Genomic DNA, 23095 nt, shown 5'->3' with positions numbered 1-23095 from the left:
TACACGAACTTATAGATCATGTTTAAATATTACAAGTAATGGATTTCTAAATTTAAGGTATACACTATTAAGGTCAACAAGTATCATAGCTTATGTAATAATCTAGAGAGTGTAAAATCAGAACCAGTGGAAGCAATGATGAAGGCAAACTAAAAGAGCTGATCAAAGTGAAAACTGTTTAGGATAAGGAGATCAGTTTCTTCTTTACATTTGCTTTAAAAACGTAGGCTAGATGATTCTGCAACAAACTGAGGAACGTGGCTAAGCTTATTCAGAGACTAGAAGATTCCCAACTAGCATAAACAGCACCTATAATCTTATCATGCAAAACTGTATTAGAACACGCTATGATTCCTTTGTCAAGACCTTCCAAGTAAACTCCTTTTGAGAAGTTTAACTTTCTCCCGCCCGCATCAGTCACCACACCACCAGCTTCTTCCACAATCACAACTCCAGCTGCGTGATCCCATATCTTCTCCTTGTAACTCGACTGCGCAAACTTCATGAACACTTCAGCGTCTCCACATGCAATCGCTGCATACTTCACCATGCTGTACACTCTCATAGGCTGTTTCCTGAAGAGAAGATTCGTTGGAAATGTAATATATAGAGAGACTTTTGAAAATAAAATAAAATAAACAAATATTAGTTTACCTAACTCCCATGCTATTGGCAAGTCCTGCGGTGAACAAGTGGTTAGAGTTTGCTCTCTCCACTGGCTCACAAACCGTAGCTAAAACCGGATCATCAACTGTCGAAGCCTTAAGAAGCGTTGCAGATTCCGGATATCCATTAGGGAGTAACGGTTGCATCCAGGCTTGACCACTACCTCTCTTTGCGTACATGACACACCCTTTCGAGACTGATCCAGCTCCAGATTGGTTGCAACCGTTACTTAAGCCCTCTTTCTTGACCGGATAGTTAGGACATCCTAGTACCCCCAACAGGACCTCACTGTCCTCAATCAGAGCCAAAGCAACCGCGTACTGATCGCCACGAACAAAACCTAACGTCCCATCTACGGGATCAAGAACCCAGTGTCTTCCCTTTGGACCTCCAGTGGAGTTGCATCGACCAATAGCTTTTAGAATGTCATCCGATCCCAAGGGCTCGTCTGGCTTTGTAAGACCGTATTTGGTAGCTTCAGACAATGCTTCATTGACTACGTTAGAGACAGCTCCCAAAAGAGCTAAAGACTCGGCCTTGGAGAGGGAATCAGTGTCCTCTTCAGCTACAATAGAAAGGTTCTGAGTACCAAAAACCTCAGCTAAAATCCAGCTCACAATAGCTTGAACACCCCAATCTGTTAACACAACAAAGCCAAGAAACCAATATTTTCACAGTTCGCAAAAAAAGAGATGAACCAATCACAGTGTGAAACTCTTGCACTCTGTCAGATGACACACTTTCTCACAACTAAATTTGGCAATGTCGGTAGGAACAAACAAAACTAAGCAACAATGGACACAGAGAGCCTTCATTGAAAAATACAACAAAATACTATATTTTTCGACTATTAAACTACTAATAATGCAAACAGTTTATTTGTTCAGACCTGATTACATTAGCACTACTAAACAACATAAAGTGTGGACTTTTTTTGGAACATTGGGTTTCATGTTCAATGAACAAGGGACACGTGTCAGTGTTATGCGTTTTAGGCTCAGTTTGGGGATAAAGATTCGCAAACACTAACAGAATCTAGTATCGCATATTGGTTAATAACCACCCTAGAAGAACTCAAACGAATCTCGAAAACACATCACGATGAATAATAAATGAAAATTTAGACCTGCGACGGTGACAGGGGAATCATCATCCTTGGACTTAACGTGGCCACCGTTACCGTTACCGTTAATGGAGGAAGGAAGACGAAGCTTCTCCTGAACTTTTACACACAGAGAAGAAGCCAGGTGCACCACACGCACCGCCGTCTCCATCTCCCTCGCTAAGGATTCCACCTCCATCGCCGGCGCAATCTGAAATTAAAGGACGGAGGAGGAGGAGGAGGAGGAGGAGGAGATAAAATTATCAAAAAGATCTCCACCTTCTTCACATGCTCTCTCTCTCTCTCTCTCTCTCTCTCTCTCTCCCACTACCTCTTTTATACTTTTATACTTTTTGTGGCTTTTTATAACAACTCTAGTTCTCTTTGTCTCGTTTACATATTCCGGGATTAAAAACACAATTATGTGAAGATTAAATAAAAGTAACAAGAAATTTAAATTATTAGACATTTTTCATGTTTGATAAATGCCAAAGACAATAAATAAGTAATTTTTGTTTTTTAATGAAGCCAATGGACCAATGGTGTACACATAAAAAAAAGCTTCTTATGGTTACAGAAAATCTTAACTTGTGATGGGGTTTGTACTTTGCGGACTTGACTTAAAGTTAGTCATCATCATAGGTGAATAAAGGAACACGTGGGGATTTTTTTTTTTTAAAGTTCGAAATACTAGCCTACGAAATACCGTATTTAAATACGTATCCAAAATTAACCCTTTTCATATAATTTATCTTTTCTCGTATTCCTCCATTTTCGTTTTTTTAAATTGCATGATCTTTAACCTGATAATAAAGTAAACAAGTTGCTGATAAACAAACGTGGACGGCTTTTTTTCTTCTCGTCACTTCGGCTTAATAAATAGAGAAAAATATATAATTGAAGACGTCAAATGTATTCAGGCCGTAAAGTTGGAACTGTGCATGCGGACAGGGAGCTCATGTGTTGCTGTCCATGTATAACTATAATTAAAAAAAAAAACGGTAAACCGCCCTCCGGCGAGAGAATGTTAAATCACCGGTGATCACACGTTAGGGAAATTTGAGTGTAGTCGGATTCGAATTCAGTCCGCTTAACGATGCTGGAACGCCATGCTCCCACCCGACCACTAACATGTGGTTTGTATAACTATAATTAATGGTCAAATCTCCAAAATAGCACCTTTCTAAGTTTATATCACAAAAATAGTACTCAAAAACTAAAATGACTAAAATAGCACATTTCTAAGTTTATCCTTTGAAAATTTTAATTTTTTTTATTTTTCAAAATTTGAAATCTTATCCCCAAAACCTCATTTCTCAACTCTAAACCCTAAACCCTAAACTCTAAACCCTAAACCCTAAACTCTAAACCCTAAACCCTAAACTCTAAACTCTAAACCTTAAATCCTAAACCCTAAATCCTAAACCCCACCCTTTAACTCTAAACCCTAAGTTTGTGACTTTTGATAAAACATTAAGTGCTATTTTTGTGACTTTTGACTTTGAGTGCTAGTTTGGGAACATAAACCTGATTTAGTGCTATTTTTGTCTTTTTCTTATAATTAATCAGCCTGGAATTATTTTATGTAAGTAATAAACCTACTAAAAGCTCATGAACCGTCCAAGTAATCGACTAATCGTACGTTGGATTCTCGTTGTGGTTGGAGTCCTGGGGAACGAATGGTTCATAAAGAAAAATGATTTTCGTTTTCTTTAAGCAAGAAAAAAAGGATTTTCGTTATCAAGTTACTTTTTTCATTTTAGACGTGAGCATTACAGAGGAAAAAAATATGTTTAGGTTGGAGATGTATTTTTTGCTCAAAAAAAGTAGAAGTTCACTTATAATGAGTGCTAGAAATGTTTTTTTTTTCTTTTTCCTTTTAATTTAAAATAGCAAAGTTGAAAATCACGATTTCTATTTAAAAATATTGGACAAAAAAAGATAAATTCCAAAAATGTTTAGATTTTAAGAATATTGCCAAGATGTTTACGGATGCTAAAGTGCAGTGAAAATTCAATTGTATCAACTATCGAGTGTTAAAAAATCTAGAGCACATTTTACTGTATATAAATAATTATTACAATCAAATTATGAAGTTTCATTATAATCTATTTAGCTAATCTATTTTTTGTATCACTATGTAACACATTAAATCATCGTATAATCTTTAACTCTATTACATACGATAACCAACTAACTATAACATATGTGATAATGACGAACATCTCCACGGATAGTGATTACGTGATGAATCTCTTCCTGAAACACTTGGATGTATGTACGCCATCTTTGATGGACTTGCTTTCTCTGTAACAAACGAGCTCTGCCTATGGTACTTTGGAAAAATCTGATAAGCTTCACATCGTATGATCGGCAAGACTTTTAAACTTCTTTATAATTGATCTGTTTGGTATATATATATATAGTAATGGGCTTTGGATCAGAAAAGAAGCCCAAAAGGCCCATAACTAAGTTGATGGTGCTTATGAATGTCACTAGGATTGAATAGCAGAAAAAAAGATAATTTAGACAATGATGACGTGTCAAAGTGGTAACAAAAACCCACTCACTAGAAAGACCAAAACACAGTTTGCCCTAAAGCCCTCCCAAATCGCTTGACGACGACATCAATAATAATAAAGAGGAGCGCATAAAACGGCGGCGCAATGGGCGGACGTGCTGCCGGAACCGGTGGCGGAGTAAAATCATCAGCACCAGTAGACAAAGAAGTAGACTACGCTAATTACTTCTGCACATACTCGTTCCTCTACCACCAGAAAGACATGCTCTCCGATCGTGTCCGTATGGACGCTTACTTCAACGCCGTCTTCGAGAACAAGCATCACTTCGCCGGCAAGGTATGAAACCTTTTGGACTTTCTATATACAACAAGTCATTGGTCTCTCTCTCTCTCTCTCTCTGTAACGGTTGGCTAATTTTTATGTGTGTTTGTGCAATGGAAGACGGTGTTGGACGTTGGAACAGGGAGTGGGATTCTCGCGATTTGGTCAGCTCAAGCTGGTGCTAGGAAAGTTTATGCCGTTGAAGCTACTTCAATGGCTGATCATGCTCGTGCTCTTGTCAAAGCTAACAATCTTGAACATGTTGTTGAAGTCATTCAAGGTTCTGTCGAAGATATCTCTTTGCCTGACAAAGGTATTGTTTTTAATTCTGGTTTTGAGTATTAGACATTACATGAATCTGATATTCAATTTAATGAGCAGTTGATGTGATTATCTCGGAGTGGATGGGATACTTCCTCCTTCGTGAGTCCATGTTTGATTCTGTGATTTGTGCTCGTGACCGTTGGTTGAAGCCCACCGGTGTCATGTAAGTTGATTTTTGTTATTTGGAATATGCATCATAGTTTGGTTTTGTTGTTGTTGTAAACTTATAATGTTGTTACCAATAGGTACCCTAGTCATGCTCGCATGTGGTTTGCACCTATCAAGTCTAACATGGCAGATCGGAAGAAGAGTGATTTGGATGGGGCAATGGCGGATTGGGATAACTTTTCAGATGAGATCAAAACTACTACGGCGTTGATATGAGCGTTTTAACAAAGCCTTTTGCTGAAGAGCAAGAAAAGTATTACATACAGGTAGGGTCACTTGAACCTTTTTGCTCTGTAATTTGAATGAAAACTCCTTTTCTTTTCTTTTTTTTTTTTTTGTGGGGGCAGACGGGAATGTGGAATGACTTGAATCCACTTCAAGTGATAGGCACACCTACAATTGTCAAAGAGATGGATTGTTTGACAGCTACCGTCAGTGAGATCGAGGAAGTCAGATGTAATGTAACCTCAGTCATCAATGGACAGAACACAAGGCTATGTGGTTTTGGTGGATGGTTTGATGTTCACTTCCGGGTTAGTTCATTTACAGATTCTTTGTGTTGCATCATATTGGTGTGTTGTGTTGAAGAAACTCTTATGCTTTGCTGTTACTTGTTTTTTTTTTCAGGGGAGAAAAGAAGATCCAGCACAGCAAGAAATCGAGTTGACAACAGCTCCAAGTGAACAGCATTGCACGCATTGGGGACAACAGGTACATACATACATACTCCCTCGAATTGTTTCGTTTGTTCAATGCAAAGTTATGCTTTTTCTCTTTCTGTTTGGCCAGAATCGAACTGATAGACTTTGGAATTATCGGAATGTGGCAGGTTTTCATTATGGCTGATCCTATAAATGTTGGGGAAGGTGATCATCTGAACCTTGGTTTGGTGATGAGCCGGTCAAAGGAAAACCACAGACTAATGGAGGTGGAGCTTGAATGTGAGATAAAAGAGGCTTCTGGCAACCCTAAGGAGTCTTTCGAGAAGACCTATTTCATAGAATGATCATTACAGAAACTCCCGTGATGAGCTCTTTTGGTGGTTCTTGTATCCAATGCATGAACCCGCGTGCAATGTTGTTATACTATTTGCTTCTAACTTTTTTTATGTAACGAGCAATTTACATTGGTAACTTAAAACTGTCTTTACAAGGCTGGCTGTTTTTTTAAAACAGATTTTGATAGTTTAGTAAAACTTGCTTGATTGTTAGCTTTGATTCAATCCATTTTTTTTTTTTGTGTTTGCAGTGTTTCAAAAGACAATGATATGTATTTCATGTTTATCTACCATTGTTGATGCAAAACATTGTTTTTAGGAATTCAAGTTGATTCTCTAGTTCAGCTGCTCGGGTAAAAAAGCTAATCAAAAGTTGATTTGGGATCTGACGTTTCGACCAAAAGAATATGAGAGTAGTAGTTAGAGATAGAAAGAAAGAAAGAAAGAGTCGTTAGCTAAAGAACGAAACGCGGCCAATTAAGATTCACGGTTTCGACGTGATTGACGGTTTCGGCGTAACTAACGTTTCATTTCATTTTCTTTTAACTGAGAATTGCAATTTAATCATTTGTAGGAGTATCAATCAGTGTTTTAGGTATGCCGATTCAAATAGAATTTTGATAAGTGTATTTGTAAGTTGTTAAGCCAATAATTTTCTTACAAGTTTAACATACAGTTTTTTTATTAAATGTAAAATTGATTACAAATGTTTTACAGCAAAAGTGCAATATGTTTTTGAATGTAGACACGTTTCCTAAATATTACAAAGAGAAAGTTGAAAATTTGAAATAGCTTAGCTTCGTGTTTCAGACCAACTTTTAAATACTCTCTCTGTTTTTTAATATAAATCGTTTTAGAGAAATTTTTATGTTCCAAATTATATGACATTTTCGGTTTTTTATGTAAAATTTATTAACAGTTAATGTTATATGACCAATGATAATATACTTTCTATTTTATTATTTGTTGATTTGTGGTTAGGTAAATAATTAATGATGTTTTTTATAGAAAATATAAAAAATTAATGATTTTTTTAATTTGTGTGCATAATTTTAAAACTACTTATATTAAAAAAAACTGAATGAGTATATATGTTGCGTCTCTCATAGCTCAAGATAGACTTAGTAGAGGCGACTTCATCCGGGTGATCATTAAAATCACCAAATAAAATCAATTTTTTTATAAAAAAAAAATAGAACAATTATGGGTTACTGCGAACATTTTCTCACAGTTCTCTTCTTTCCTCTACAGTTTCTTTATCTATTCTTTATCAAAGAATTCATATATATACCCTTCAATCTATTATATTCATAGTTTGATAGTATCGACTATTTCTGAATACCAAATCACTAGCTTTTCTATTTTTTTTTTTCCTTTTTCTTGTTTTTCTAGAACACAGAATTTTATAGATGTATTAGTACCAATTTAGCAATGTTTTAAATGTTCTGAGTCTGTTGGCTGCTTGCAGAAGAGAAGTTCGGGGTCCTGGCTCCCTAGGTTTAATTACTTTTGAGAACAATATTAAACTGGAAGCACTTTCATTTTCTATCGCTTATCAAATTCACTATATGCTGCTACATATATTAATGGGTCTAACATGTTCTAATTTCGGGTGAGAGCGATTATTTTTAACTAAACAAACTGGATATTACGTAATATATTTCCCCCGAAAATGACACATATTATCATGTTTGTCCACCGTGATTTATAGAGGCTAACAACCACAGAATTGAGAGAAAATATCATAGAAAACTTTGATTTAATTCTGCGATACAAATTAAGCGTATAATTACTAAATAATATTTTCGACCTACTCTAAAATTAATATATGTCTCATAGATAGACATTTCCAATCGATCGATTTATCCTACTAGAAGACGTTGGACCATTGTCTAATCATCGAATTTATACATAATTAATGAATCTTATGAAAGATAAATTACTATAATCACACCTTACAAATAATTTCAACGCGTTCATCATCTGAATATGATATTAACTTTATGTGCCGTTAAGGCCAAAAAGTTATATAATAAACGAATCTGATTTAAAAGTCTTATAAAAGTTAGTACGTAGTCGTCTTCTAAATTCCAGCATTGGAACAATAATAAGTTAAAAACTTTTTAAATTAAATAATAAAGATTGTTATAGGAATCATGTGGTTCGATATAGGAACGCATGTGCAAGCACATGGTGCGACCTAACGCCTTCATCCTCTCCACTAGCATAGTATTATTTTTCTCCGGATATATTATAGTTTTTTTTGACTAAATATATATTATAGTTTATTCGGCTGTTTATGCATATGAGAACGAAAATTTTACGTCGTGTTATGATTCCCAAACCCCCCCAAATTTACGAATACTCCGACATATAATTGATTGAGAAGATAAAGTTGCACGCTAAATGCCGCAATCCTTTTCATGTTTGAAATACATAGTCGTCTAATAGAGCACGAATTAAAACAAAAGGCTTGCCTGAGTACCTCTTATATGTCGAGAGAATAATATGAGCTAGTTGAAAGTCGAAACCATACAATTAAAGGGAGCTTTAGCCCCGCCAAAAGCAAATAAATGCATGTTACGTTTTATATTAATAATTTTACTAGCAACACTGTGGACGGATGTGTTGCATCTGTGTATCTCTGTGCACCAGTAAAAACCCAGCACTCGTGAAAATTTATTTTTTCTAGATAACCATGTATTCCTAAAATAAAAAGGAAATCAGATTTTGAAACTGCTATAAATATGGATCTAAGGGTTTATGAGATTATTAATTCACACAATAATAAGAAACCGGGTATTTGCCTCAATACGTTTTGTTCTCTACTGTCTTCTTGCTTATTTTGTGGCTGTTCACAACAACTGGTATCAGAGCAAGGTTACGAAAACCCTAAAGAATGACCGGAGGAAGTTCTCTGAAGTTCGATGTTCTGAGATTCGATGGGAAGGGGAACTTCGGTCTATGGCAACGGCGAGTTAAGGATTTGCTTACGCAGCAAGGGATGAAGAAGGCTTTGTTGGAGTCGAAACCAGAAGCGTTGGATCATGATGATTAGGAAGAGATGCAGGATAAGGCTGTCTCAACGATTCGACTTTGCTTGTCAGATGACATAACACATCAGGTGATGGACCTCACAACTTGTAAGGAGATGTGGGATAAGTTGGAAAAGATGTATATGTCGAAATCGTTATCTAGCAAACTATACCTCAAGCAGAGGTTGTTTGGTTTGAAGATGTCTGAGAACGGAGATCTGGTCGCACACGTCAACAACATCAATCAAATCATCGGGGATCTGGTGCGTGTGGATGTGAAGATTAAGGACAAAGATCAAGCCATGATCTTGTTGTGTTCTATGACTCCTCAATATGAGACGTTGCTGACAGTCCTAACAGTCGACAAAACGACTATAAAGCTTGAGACAGTTTCTGCCGCATTACTCTCTCATCATGAGAGAAGGCAGAATACTGTGGTGGGTGACAACTCTCAAAGTGACGGATTGTATGTCGGCCAAGATAGAGGAAAGGCAACGGGGGAAGCAGCCAGATGGTACTAGCAGGAAAAGATCAAAGTCAAAGTTCGGGAAGAAGGTAGTCTGCTATAGGTGTGGCAAGCCTGGTCACTGATATCTTGCATATTTACATGGTTTTAACCATCATTTCTTGTACATAATGATCATGTAGATTGGAAATTAGTCATCTTTAGGGTCCATTTTTCATACATGGGTCTTTATTAGGGGCTTGAGTGTGCTATGGAGTTCTTGGAGGTGTTTAGAGATATTTTTGGTGCAAAATGGTGAAAGATGAACATGGATGGAGACCTTAAAGATATCTTTTGAAGCTCATGTTTTGGGGTGGCGTGAGAAATTGAGTTATCTTTCTAATGGAAGTGGTTTCAAGTCATTTGGAGCTGCATTGGAGGAGTTATGATCGATTTACTAGAGGTATATCAACCCTGACGCGGGTAGATGGACGCGGGTTAGCTTACCCGGACGGCCTCCCAGAAGCTGGACGAGGAGCTGACGCGGGTTGGCCGACGCGGGTTGCGACCGTGGCATCTATCCGGGTCGCGTCTTTACCTTGGCCGAAAATCAACATTTTCAAAGGGGATTTTAGACTTTTCTATGGAAACCATTAGGTTTTCCAAAGACCATATAAATACTCTTGTAATCCCCAAGTTGGGACTTATCTCATTTTCTCCCAAGAACACACTTTGCCTCATTTTATAAAGCTTGAATATTTTCATTAATCTAAGGAAGTTCTTCATCTTATATCTTATTTCTCCTTCTCATAAACATGATTAGCCTTGAATCTCCCATAGATTTAAGGTTTTCCATGGAGATTAGTGAGTATACACATTTTGGTTTCATGGGTTAAGGTAGATTAGAGTGATTAACTGTAGATCTAGGATGTTTTTATTGTAGATCCTTCTTATTCCTTGCTTGTTGAGTGATCTCAATGCTATTTTAGAGTTGGTCTGTCTATGATAGATCTCTAGGCATTTCACGCCCGAGAGGTGTTCGATGAAATGTCTGAACCAACTCTTCAAGGCTTTTAGCTTGCTTTGCCAAAGAGATTTGATGTCAAAGATGCTAGGATTGCTATTAGACTTGTTCTCCATGATTGCTCTAGTAATATTCAACCAAAGAGATTTGATGCTTGAGTTATTTTAGCAAATGAGCTTCCATCTTGAGAAAGAGTTTGCTTAGTGTTGTGTCTAGGCATAAGGTTGATAGATTGATTGAAAGTTGCCACCTTTAGATTGAACCTTGATCACCTTATATCAATTATCCTTACCCATGAATCCATCCTTACGATGATGAGCCATATGTGGAGGAGCCATTTGATGAAAGTATACTCATACCAGAACAAAGTGTAAAGGTGGATGAGTTTTGCAAAGAGAACCCAATGTTGACAAGGGAGGACATGGCAGTGATGCTTAGGCTAAATCTTATGTCACATCGGGCAACATTAGAAGGAAGAGAGCTCACCGGCATTGAGATAAGAATGGCTCAACAGCTCAAAGAGGTATTTTATTGGGTTCCACCAACCCAGCTGGAAGGTATATGCAATTCGACTTTAGAACTTCATTTTGAGGATATTTGCTTGCCATGTGTTGAAGAGATTGCCTCTTATTTGAATTCGCATGTGCTCATCAATGAATGTCTTGATCTGATATGTGAAACTAGAAAACTAGATGACTTGAGAGTAGAAAAGCTTGTTAGAGAACATATTGAAGTTTGTTTTGACAAGAAATATCTTTGTGCTTCAGTTGATCTTGAATCTGAGTTTTTGATGCTTGATGAACCTAGACCTCTTCTTGAACTAGCTGATTTAGGGGATGAACTTGATGTTGATAGGCTCTTGTTTGAGATAGAAAACCCCCTTGTCAAAAACTTTCATGAGAATGAGAACATTGTGTTTTATTTGATTGATGGAGATAGAGTTGACTACTTTGTTAAAACTTCGTTTGAGCATGTAGTTGAATTTGTGTCTCCACCAACTGCTTTTGAGTCTTATGATCATCTGAACCTCAAGGAGCATTTCATAATTCATGTCACATCCTTAATGAAGCTCTTTGAGAAAAAATCTGTCTATTTTCTATGGACGGTAGTGTGCTCCTTTGCATACTTGGTTCCTTGTTCTTGTAGGAGAAGGACCAAAGGTGCATTGGCCCAACCTTTTGATACTTATGATTAACAAGCACACAAAGTCAAGCTAGAGACTTAAAACAAGCTCACTTGGGAGAAAGCCCCATGTTTATCCATTGTATATATTTCTTTATCTTTCTTTCTTTTAGGTTGTTTAATAAGTATGGTTGAGGTCTTTCAGGTTGAGTCTAGAGCCAATAAGAGAGGAAAGGCGGCCAAACATTGCTACTCTAAACACCCATTATGATACCCCAGTCTCCATTTAAGGTACCAGTCCAACCTTTCATTGTAGATACCATTTGCTTTTCTCATATTTTTGGTATCTCCTTTTCTCTTAATCACACAAAGACTGTGTGACTTAAGTTTGGGGGAGGTACCAAGTATTTGATCATGTTTGCTCTGATGATTTGGAGTCTCATGCATTGCATTGTACATACATATATACATAGAAAAACCAAAAATTTTTTGAAAATTTTGAAAAAGACAAAAAGAAGCTTTTAGTTGCATCATTTGCATCCTTAGGATTGAGTCTAGAGCATAGATGTTGCATTCACTTGCATATGGAGCAGCAGTTAAAAATGCCTTGTAACTTGTCTTGCACTGAAATTGACACTCTAGCTAAACATATCAAGTAGATTAAACATCTCTTGAAAGCCTTGCATGCTTCGAGCCTTGAAAACTCTTCTTGAAACATGTTTGCCTGCTTGATATTGGCATTGTTTTTGAAACCAGCTCCAACCTATGAATTTGGCTTGAACTTAATTTCTCTTACATATGGGCATTTGCGTACTTGATTATGGATCTCATACACATTTGGGTTATCTTATTCCATTATACCAATCTGTGTTAACCCAAATGGCACTCCATACCCTACAACCCTAGCCATTCTTTGAGACCAAGCATTGAATTGCATGAGTGAAGCCTCTTTTGATAGCTTGTCATGTGCAAAATCTTGAGAGTATTGGAGGCTACATAGATTTTTTCTCATCTCTTGTTAGCAAAATGAGCTAACATTTGGGGATGGTGAGAAGGGTTTGTGTGTTCTAAATATTAATATCTTGGGTTTTGGGAGTGAGAAAGATGAACAAAAGAGTGTCATATAAAAAAAAAACTCTAGGGACAAAAGAAAAGTATGAAGCTCTAGATTATTAGATTTTGTACAAAAGACCTTCCCCCTTAAAAAAAAAAAGAGAATCAAAGAGAAGGTGGGGAGGGAAATGAGAAAGAGTTAGAGCTAAGTGTTGTAAAAAGAAAATTAAAGTTCCTAGTTGGTTGAGTCAAAAGAAAAAAAGAGTTGTTCATTGGGTGAGTGATGTGAGGGGTTTGCTTTGATTTTGAGATGATGATAAAAAGGGGTAGAACTTGAGATTACTTATAACAAAAGGGGTTAGTATGTTGAGAATGAATCTATGTATGCATGAGTTGCTTCTAACATAAGGATCAAGCTCCTTGTTTTTGAGTGATAACCATCTTGAAATGAAAACATTTGAATCCTTCTCTTCATTCATATTAGATCATTGCTTACCTAGCCAAATGATTGAGATCATGTGTCAATTTGTGAGAATTCACCATGATTGAGATCATGTGTCCATTTGTGAGAATTCACCTTGTGTGTGTGTGTGAATCAATGTGAAAGCTGGTTGAAGGAACTTGTTAGTTGATGAGTATTGCAACTTGTGTAGAGGCATAAGAGTATTGATAGGCCTTGAGAATCTAGAGTATAATAAGAGAGTGTGCTCATGCTATTTGCTATGTTTCCTTTGGATGTCAAGTTGAGTGCTGTAAGTGCATCTTTTGGTTATAAGCTCCCATCTTTATATCTCTCCTTCTTGAGTTTTTGAAAAGTTTACTTGATGACAAGTAAAGGACTAGTGTGGAGGAGTTGATATCTTGCATATTTACATGGTTTTAACCATCATTTCTTGTACATAATGATCATGTAGATTGAAAATTAGTCATCTTTAGGGTCCATTTTTCATACATGGGTCTTTATTAGGGGCTTGAGTGTGCTATGGAGTTCTTGGAGGTGTTTAGAGATATTTTTGGTGCAAAAGGGTGAAAGATGAACATGGATGGAGACCTTAAAGATATCTTTTGAAGCTCATGTTTTGGGGTGACGTGGGAAATTGAGTTATCTTTCTAATGGAAGTGGTTTCAAGTCATTTGGAGCTGCATTGGAGGAGTTATGATCGATTTACTAGAGGTATATCAACCCTGACGCGGGTAGATGGACGCGGGTTAGCTTACCCGGGCGGCCTCCCAGAAGCTGGACGAGGAGCTGACGCAGGTTGGCCGACGCGGGTTGCGACCATGGCATCTACCCGGGTCGCGTCTTTACCTTGGCCGAAAATCAACATTTTCAGAGGGGATTTTAGACTTTTCTATGGAAACCATTAGGTTTTCCAAATACCATATAAATACTTTTGTAATCCCCAAGTTGGGACTTATCTCACTTTCTCTCAAGAACACATTTTGCCTCATTTTATAAAGCTTGAATATTTTCATTAATCTAAGGAAGTTCTTCATCTTATATCTTGTTTCTCCTTCTCATAAACATGATTAGCCTTGAATCTCCCATAGATTTAAGGTTTTCCATGGAGATTAGTGAGTATACACATTTTGGTTTCATGGGTTAAGGTAGATTAGAGTGATTAACTGTAGATCTAGGATGTTTTTATTGTAGATCCTTCTTATTCCTTGATTTTTGAGTGATCTCAATGCTATTTTAGAGTTGGCCTCTCTAAGATAGATCTCTAGGCATTTCACGCCCAAGAGGTGTTCGATGAAATGCATGAACCAACTCTTCAAGGCTTTTAGCTTGCTTTGCCAAAGAGATTTGATGTCAAACATGCTAGGATTGCTATTAGACTTGTTCTCCATGATTGCTCTAGTAATATTCAACCAAAGAGATTTGATGCTTGAGTTATTTTAGCAAATGAGCTTCCATCTTGAGAAAGAGTTTGTTTAGTGTTGTGTCTAGGCATAAGGTTGATAGATTGATTGAAATTTGCCACCTTTAGATTGAACCTTGATCACCTTATATCAATTATCCTTACCCATGAATCCATCCTTAGCATTTGATTGAGTTCTTGTACTTGTTTCTTGATTGGATTTGAGATCACCTTGTTTATATTTCTAGGATCTTAGCTTGTTACAAATCATCCATCTTCTTGTTTGCTTAGATTAAGATAGCTTGTGTATTCTTGGTGTATAAGTCTCTAGTTCTCTGTGGGTTCGACAATCTTTTATACTACATTGATTTGATCTTGGACCCTTAAAAAGTTCTGCATCAGTCACTATAGGAAAGACTGTCCCGAAAAAGGGGCAGAATTCGAAGGAGACAACGAACTCTGCAAACATAGTTCAGAAGAATGATGACTCAGAAGGATCAGCTGATTCAGATATGCTTGTTGTTACGTCAGGTGATCACTCGGATTCTTGGATATTGGATACATGCGCTTCATTCCACATGACTCCTAACAAGGAGTGGTTTGAAACGCATAAGGATGGAAACATGAGCTCTGTTCGACTTGCGGATGACAAAGTGTGTGGTGTTGTGGGCATTGGACAAGTCAAGTTTCGGATGTATGATGGGACTATCAGGACATTGACTGTTGTCAGACATATACCAGTCATGAAGAAGAATGTAATATCTCTTGGGATGCTACATAGAAACGGCTTCAAGTTCAAATCTGATGATGGTGATGTGTTGAAGGTTTTCAAAGGTTCTATGATGATGATGAAGGGACAGATGATAGCTGGAAGTGTATATCGGTTGATAGGGAACGTGGTTGTAGGTGGTGTCGTAGCTGCAGTTTCTGAGTCCGAGTGTACAACTTTGTGGCATATGCATATGGGTCACATTGGGGAACACAGTTTGAAAGAACTTCTGAGAATGGGTCTTCTGGACGGGTTAAAGGACTACAAGATGGAGTTTTGCAAGTTTTGTGTGATGGGAAAACAGTCCAAGGTATCTTTAAGACTGGTCAACACACGACAAAAGGTCTTATTGACTATGTCCATTCTGATGTGTGGGGGCCAACTTGGGTGCAGTCATTGGGAGGATCAAGATACTTCATTTTATTCATCGATTTCTCTAAGAAGGTTTGGGTGTACTTCATGAAGCAAAAATCTGAGGTGTTCGAAAACTTCAAGATTTGAAAAGCTGAAGTTGAAAATCAAATAGAGAGAAAGGTGAAGTACTTGAGATCGGATAATGGCACAAAGTATACTGATGGGAAGTTCCAGAAGTTCTGTGAGGAACATGGTATTCAGAGGCACTTTACAGTGCGTAAAACACCTCAGCAAAATGGTGTCACCGTGTCAGTGAAAGAATGAACCATTCGATTACAGAAAAAGCAAGGTATTTGAGGTTGGATGCAGGGTTATCAAAACAGTTTTGGGCGGAAGTAGTAAACATGGAAGTCTATCTCATCAATAGATCACCTAGGAGTTCCTTAGGAGGGAAGGTCGCAGAAGAGGTATGGACTGGGGTAGATATTGATGTATCAAACTTGAGGATATTTGGATGTTCAGCTTACATGCTAGTTTCGGGAGACGAAAGATCAAAGCTGGATTCGAAATCCAAGAAGTGCATCTTTCTAGGCTTTGAGAAAGGTGTTAAAGGGTTCAAGTTATAGGATCTTGAGGCGAGGAAGAGGATGTTTAGTCGAGATGTGGTTTTTGACGAGCAGTATATGGTGCAGCAGGCGATATCAAACCGAGTGCCTGTGACCATTGAGACTATCACGGATTCTGAAGTTACTCAGGAGGAGTCTGGTGGGGATAAATCAGATGAAGTTAGTGATGAGCGGTATGTGGAAGTAATGCAGAAAGAGGCTCAACGTGGAACATAAGAGAGTTTGGTTTCTAGGGGATCTAAATGTGCAACAAAGGCTCCAGTGAGATTCAGGTTTGAAGACATGGTCAATTATGCTCTTATGGTCGAGATGGATTATCCTACCAGCTATCGAGAAGCTATTAATAGCAATGAGAGGGAGGAATGGATTGGATCTATGACGGAAGAGGCGGAAAGTCTGGATAAAAACAAGACTTGAGATCTTGTGGAGTTACCTGAAGGGAAGACGGCAATTGGTTGCAAGTGGATCTATAAGAAGAAGGAAGGGATGTCTGTGAAAGAACCTAAGAAGTTCAAGTCTAGAGTGGTGGCAAAAGGATACTCGAAAAAGAAAGGTATAGACTACGACGAGATATTCTCGCCTGTTGTACGACACACTTCCATACGAGCTGTGTTGGATTTGGTACCTGTTTGGGATTTTCATCTTGAGCAGATGGATGTGAAAACGGCCTTCCTTTATGGAGAGTTGGAGGAATAAATATATATGGAGCAACCTGAAGGTTTGGTTAAGCTCGGAGAAGAGCATCTGGTGTGTAGATTTAAGAAGTCTCTCTACGGTTTGATGCAGGCTCCAAGACAGTGGTACAAACGGTTTGATTCATATATGTTAAAGATTGGCTATCAAAAGTTGCGAGTCTGATTGATGTGTTTATGTCAAGTCCATTGACGACCATTCTCCTATATTCCTACTGGTATATGTTGATGATATGCTCATTGCTGCAAACGATATGGAGGACATAAATCGTTTGAAGGGGTTACTGGGAGAAGAGTTTGAGATGAAGTATCTTGGTGCTGCAAAGAAGATTCTTGGAATGGAGATTCACAGGGATAGAAGCTCTAAGAGATTATGGCTTTCTCAGAAGAGTTACATCGAGAAGGTGTTAAAACGTTTTGGCATGTCGAAGTCAAAATCAGTCTCTACACCATTGGCGAAGCACTTCATACTTTTAACAGAGCAAAGTCCAAAGTATGCTGAAGAGCTCAAGGATATGGCAGAGGTTTCTTATGCTAGCGTAGTTGACTGTTTGATGTATGCGATGGTGTGTACAAGGCCGGATCTAGCACAAGCAGTTAGTCAAGTCAGCAAGTACATGTCGAATCCTGGAAGAAGACATTGGGATTCTGTGAAGTGGATCCTAAGGTACTTGCGAGGGGCAAGTGACTATAGGCTTATGTTTGGAGGAGAAATGCAGGATTCAGTTATTGGGTTCGTGGATTCAGATTATGGTGGAGACCTTGATAATAGCAAGTCGACTACAGGGTATATATTTACTCTTGCAGGAACACCTATATGCTGAAGGTCAGTACAACAACCTATTGTAGCGATGTCGACCACTGAAGCTGAATACATGGCACTTGGGAAAGCAGAAAAGGAAGCAGTATGGGTACAAGGTCTTGTATCCGAATTGGGTGTTGCTCAAGAAGGGGTTCAGCTACACTGTGATAGTCAAAGTGCATTATGTTTGGCTAAAAATCCAGTGTATCATGGGAAGACGAAGCACATTCGTATAAGGTTTCACAAGATAAGGGAGTTGGCAACTTCTGGAGAAGTCTTGTTGGAAAAGATGAATACGTTAGGGAATCCTACTGACATGTTGACCAAGCCTGTTACAACGGAGAAGTTCAAGCATTGCTTGGATCTACTCTGTGTTTGCCAATGCTGAGAAGCAAAGGAGGTTCCCCTCAGAAGATAGACGGGATAAAGAGTTTTGTAGAAATTTTCCGTCAAGGTGGTGTTTGTTGCATCTGTGTCTTAAATCTCTGTGCACCAGTAAAAGCCCAACACTCGTGGATATGGTATGTCTATTTTTTAGGTTTTAGAAAATTTATTTTTTCTAGATAAGTATGTATTCCTAAAGGAAAAAGGAAATCGAATTTTGAGCCTGCTATAAATATAAATGTAAGGGTTTGTAAGATTATTAATTGACACAATAATAAAAATCTATAAACGGGTATTTGCCTTATGGAATGGAAATATGGAACCATAATATTAATAACTTTATTTAGCTGCAAAACTGTAAAAGTAGTATTTGTTTTTCTATCAGAATTGCTATTTTTATATCTGGTCTTAAATAAACTTATTAAACATCAGTTTTACGCATCAAAATTTATACAAGTTTTTTTTTTTAACACCAAAATTTTTTATACAAGTTAAAGATCAAAATACTAAGGCACAGATATTATGGATAATTTTTTTTTTCATGTTTTTGACGAATAATTACATAGAACTGGCTATGAATATTCTACTAAATTACAGAATGATTTCGCATGTTTGTAGCAGGGGTTAAATAATCTATTTTGCAACTTTTAGTATTTTTTAATAAAAAGAATTCTTACTGATAATCGCGAAAAGTAGCAATTTATAATAATAATATTATGTGTAACAAATTAAAATGTGTTATTACGTTGAATATTTGTTCTGTATGTGCGTCCTTGTTTCCGTTAAGACACAAAGTCACTCGTCACAGTTCTGGTTTCGTCACTCGTGTAATGTTTTGTTTTGGTAACGCAAATGCAAACGGTGCGACGCACCGTCGGTTGTGGCGCCGTCATCTATGTCTACCCCCTTCTTCCAAAAGCCGCGTTTGTGGGCTCCGCTCAAATTTTGAGTTTCTTTATTTATTTTATAGGTACCACTGCTTGATAAGGATGTATGCGTACTAGTATTATACTCCTTTTGTAGTGTTACTTTTACGTATTAATTAACTCATTTAATCCGCTAGGTTTAGAAGTCAGTTGAAGCCATAAATAGATGAGTTGAATTAACTTATTCATTCATCCGTGATAAATTTTATAGTTGAGAAACTGGCTGGTTTAACCTATTTAAACAGTTATAACTTGCAGGTTTTACTTTTACCTCTGCTACCAATTTTTAAAAGCTATATATGTATATTATCCCCTATATATTATTTATGAAACATTACGGCTTTTTTTTTTAGGCACATGTCATCAGTAGAATGATTCTTAGAATTATTAGAGAAATACGTTGGTCCATCTAATTATATAATAAGTTTTTTATTAAACTAAGCATAAATTCATTATTAATATCATTTATTATTTCCTTAAATAAAGATTACAGATGACGTCAAAAATAAATAAATAAATGAATACATAAAAAAATAAAGACTACAGAATTGCCTAATGTGGCTAAAGCATATATGACAATTAATGATTTTGAATAATAAAGATCTGATAAAAAAATAATGTATCTTTTATCAAATTTGTTTAATTTTAATCTATTAAAATAATTAAAAAAAATCACAATAACCATATTATAAAAATTTAGATTTTTCTGTATATGTTATATTTTAAATTTTTAAAAACGACTATAAATTACTAAAACTGTTAAAAGTCTCACATTCAAATTTTGCGATCCATGGTTTAAGATTTTTGTTAGGACAAAATACAAATGATTACAAAATTATATAAATAAAAGTCTTATTTAATTAATCATTAAGATTTAAAATAAATATGTATATATATCACTCTAAATTAAACTATAAACCATATTGAATAAATAAATATTTTAATTTCAAAATTTACTTTGAATAATATTTTTTGATAAAATTTTTGAACTAAATTATAAATTACTAAAATTATTAATCCCACAATGAAAATTTTGTTATCAGTAATTTAAAGTTTTTGCTATTAAATATACGCATGATCAAAAAAACATATGAGTAGAAAGCATCATTTAATAGACATTAATATTAAAAATATACTATGTATGTTAATATCATTTAAATTTAATTACATATCCTATCAAATTTTTTAAAAAAATTGCTTGGATTAATAAAATTGATTTATACGTTCGCACCAATTTAATTGTATAAGTAATAATTACTGACTTTTAATTATTCAATATATATTTATTATTTCATAATATGTAAGAACATACAATACATAAAATAATTTTTATATATAATGTTTATTCCGCGTAAGACGCGAGTCTTAGTCTAGTTATTTTAGTATATGCTAACAAATGCATTTAACTTACTAGTTGAAACATATTTAAGACGAATTTCATTTTATCATTAATGCAAACGGTCGACTTTGATATGGTTAGAGCATCAGCATTAGTTGGATATTTTAACCAAGTTCTTTCCATAAATATATATAAAAAAAATAACTGAGAGGTGAAACACTTTTTCTCGAATGATAGACTCGACATTTGCAGAATCTATATGAATCACTCCATATTTTTTTTAGAAACTCTTTTAAAAAAACTTTCAATTTTTATTGGTTTATTTTTTCATATAATTAGAATTTCCCTCGAATTTATCATAAAACAAATTAAACTAATACAATATTATGAGAGTTCTTTTACAAGAGTTATGAATGTTGATGCTCTTTCTTAGGTTTCTTCTACCTGCTGTCAGCCATTTTTATTGACAAAAACATTGAAATCATGTTTTGGTATACGAAATCTAACTTACTAGCATTCCCTACAGGGCCGTCTCAAATTCTAGAGAGACCATGTTTAAAAAAAAACTCATTTTTATAACCTAAAATAATTTATGACAAAATATTGTTAAAATATAAAATGAATATACCAGTCTAATTTTTTCATCTAAATAACGCCATTCTCCTAGTTTTTTTGATGCGAAATCATCGACCAAATCATCAAACTTGATCTTTTCCAAAATATCATTTTCAAATGCAATCATCGCTAGCCCATTTAATCTTTCTTGTATCATTGTTGTCCGCAGATAGGACCTCAACAATTTTAGTTTCGAAAAACTTCTCTCTACATATGCAACAGTTACATGAATAGTTAGTAAAATTTTATAAGCAATAATAGCACTTGGAAAACAATTAGCACGCATCAAATAATTCAAAATGTCAATAGAATAAATTATATCTTTTGGCATAACTTCTCTAAGTAATTTTAGTTCCATAAACAATTCATCTCCACTAACTCAAAATTCTCACCTCTTTTAAAAGCATTTGCAAAACTACTACAATAATTATTTAAAGTCATATCATCTAAAGAAAACTATTTTTCAGGGTTAAATAAAAAATCAAAAATCTTTTCATACTCTTGATATTGTTTGATCAACTATGCATTAAAAAATACTCAATCCTAAATCATTCCTCACTAGATTGTAGAGCAACTGAAAGTATATTTGAGATCTCATCAAATTTTCTTTTTCTTTGAATAACACGTTTTTGAGGAAATATTGGATCAACACCTGTATCTATAACAATTTTTCTAGCAGTTTCCAAAGCATTTGAAAAACCAGTATCTCTATACTTTTTGAAAAACTCTACTAATCCCCTAATTTTTTCAATAGCAACATTAATAAGCATATTTTTAGACTGTAAACTTTTACTAACCAAATTAACAGCATATAACATTTCATACCAAATAACAATACTCACCAAAAACTCATATTCACCAAGTTCATTTGTAGCTAAGGATTTAGCTTCACTTCTAATCATAGAATCATTATCACTTTCAGCTACTTGAAAGTATGTTGGATAATTCCAAGCTTGTGGAAACTTAACATATTATTAGATGTTTAATATGTTAAGATAAACACAATAAGGAAACCTAGAAATAGGAAAATGAAGTTTCTATTTAGGTTAGGTTTGTGTTTTCCATATCCCACATGTTAAAGGGAATTGTCTTTCATATAAATATAGGTCTAATGGAGAGGTGTTCCATATGATCTGAGAGAAACATATTTAGAGCTTTAGTTTTTGAGTAGTTTCTAAAGCTAATAAGAAAAGTTGTTCTTATAACTCTTTGTGTTTCTAAGAGATCTGAATTGGTATTAGAGCCTCAGGTTGGAGACTCGATCTAAGCTTAAGTTGTAGCTTAAGATCCTGGTGCTTGTGAACAAGAGATCGCGACGGCAAGATGGCTGACGTGACTAGGGCTCCACGCACGAAGGACTTTGGATCTACATCCATCCAATGTCCGATGTTATCACCGACAAACTACACAGTTTGGTCGATGAGGATGAAGGTTCTACTACGTGTTCATGAAGTGTGGGACACAATCGAACCCGGTTCAGATGATCAAAAGAAGAACGATGTTGCGATAGCTCTTTTGTTTCAATCTGTTCCAGAGACTTTGATTCTCCAGGTGGGAGAACAAATCGCATCAAAAGAGATCTGGAATGCCATCAAGTCGCGACACCTAGGAGCTGATCGTGTAAGGGAGGCGAGACTTCAGACGTTGATGACGGAGTTTGATAGGTTGAAGATGGATGATGCAGATACGGTCGATGACTTCGCGGGGAAGATATCGGGCCTATCATCCAAAGCAACCTCGTTGGGAGAAAACATAGAAGAATCCAAGATGGTCAAGAAGTTCTTGAAGGGTCTTCCAAGACAATTGTGAACCGAGCATGCTTAAGCTTCCACATGAGGTTGATATAGAAGAAGGTAATGATCAAGGTGAGGATTATGAACAGGAAGCTATAAACCAAGATGAGGAAGAAGAAGAAGATGCGGATCACAATGCAAACCAAAACGGGGG

General features: G+C 36.1%; 2 protein-coding genes across 2 annotated transcripts; one reads left to right on the top strand and one right to left on the bottom strand.

Annotated features, from left to right (window-relative positions):
* Nucleotides 1–159: 159 nt before the first annotated feature.
* LOC106313256 (PAP-specific phosphatase HAL2-like) lies at nt 160–2096 on the bottom strand. The gene is made up of 3 exons (XM_013751024.1): nt 1793–2096; nt 655–1303; nt 160–575 (listed from the first exon to the last, which is right to left on the bottom strand). Exons 1-3 carry the CDS (start codon nt 1965–1967, stop codon nt 272–274), a joined length of 1128 nt encoding a protein of 375 aa, XP_013606478.1. The 5' UTR covers nt 1968–2096; the 3' UTR covers nt 160–271.
* Nucleotides 2097–4323: 2227 nt separating this feature from the next.
* Nucleotides 4324–6313, top strand: LOC106315533 (protein arginine N-methyltransferase PRMT10-like). Its single transcript, XM_013753287.1, is given in 8 exon segments — nt 4324–4626; nt 4732–4924; nt 4993–5098; nt 5181–5296; nt 5299–5369; nt 5451–5636; nt 5731–5814; nt 5933–6313. Coding segments are annotated over 8 exon segments (1125 nt in total). The 5' UTR covers nt 4324–4434; the 3' UTR covers nt 6110–6313.
* The last annotated feature ends 16782 nt before the right edge of the window (nt 6314–23095 follow it).

This window comes from Brassica oleracea, chromosome C9 (assembly GCF_000695525.1).
Source record: "Brassica oleracea var. oleracea cultivar TO1000 chromosome C9, BOL, whole genome shotgun sequence".
In the NCBI taxonomy this organism is placed as follows: domain Eukaryota; kingdom Viridiplantae; phylum Streptophyta; class Magnoliopsida; order Brassicales; family Brassicaceae; genus Brassica; species Brassica oleracea.
The sequence above is the reverse complement of the archived record's forward strand: the minus strand, read 5'-3'. Positions and strand labels throughout refer to the sequence as shown.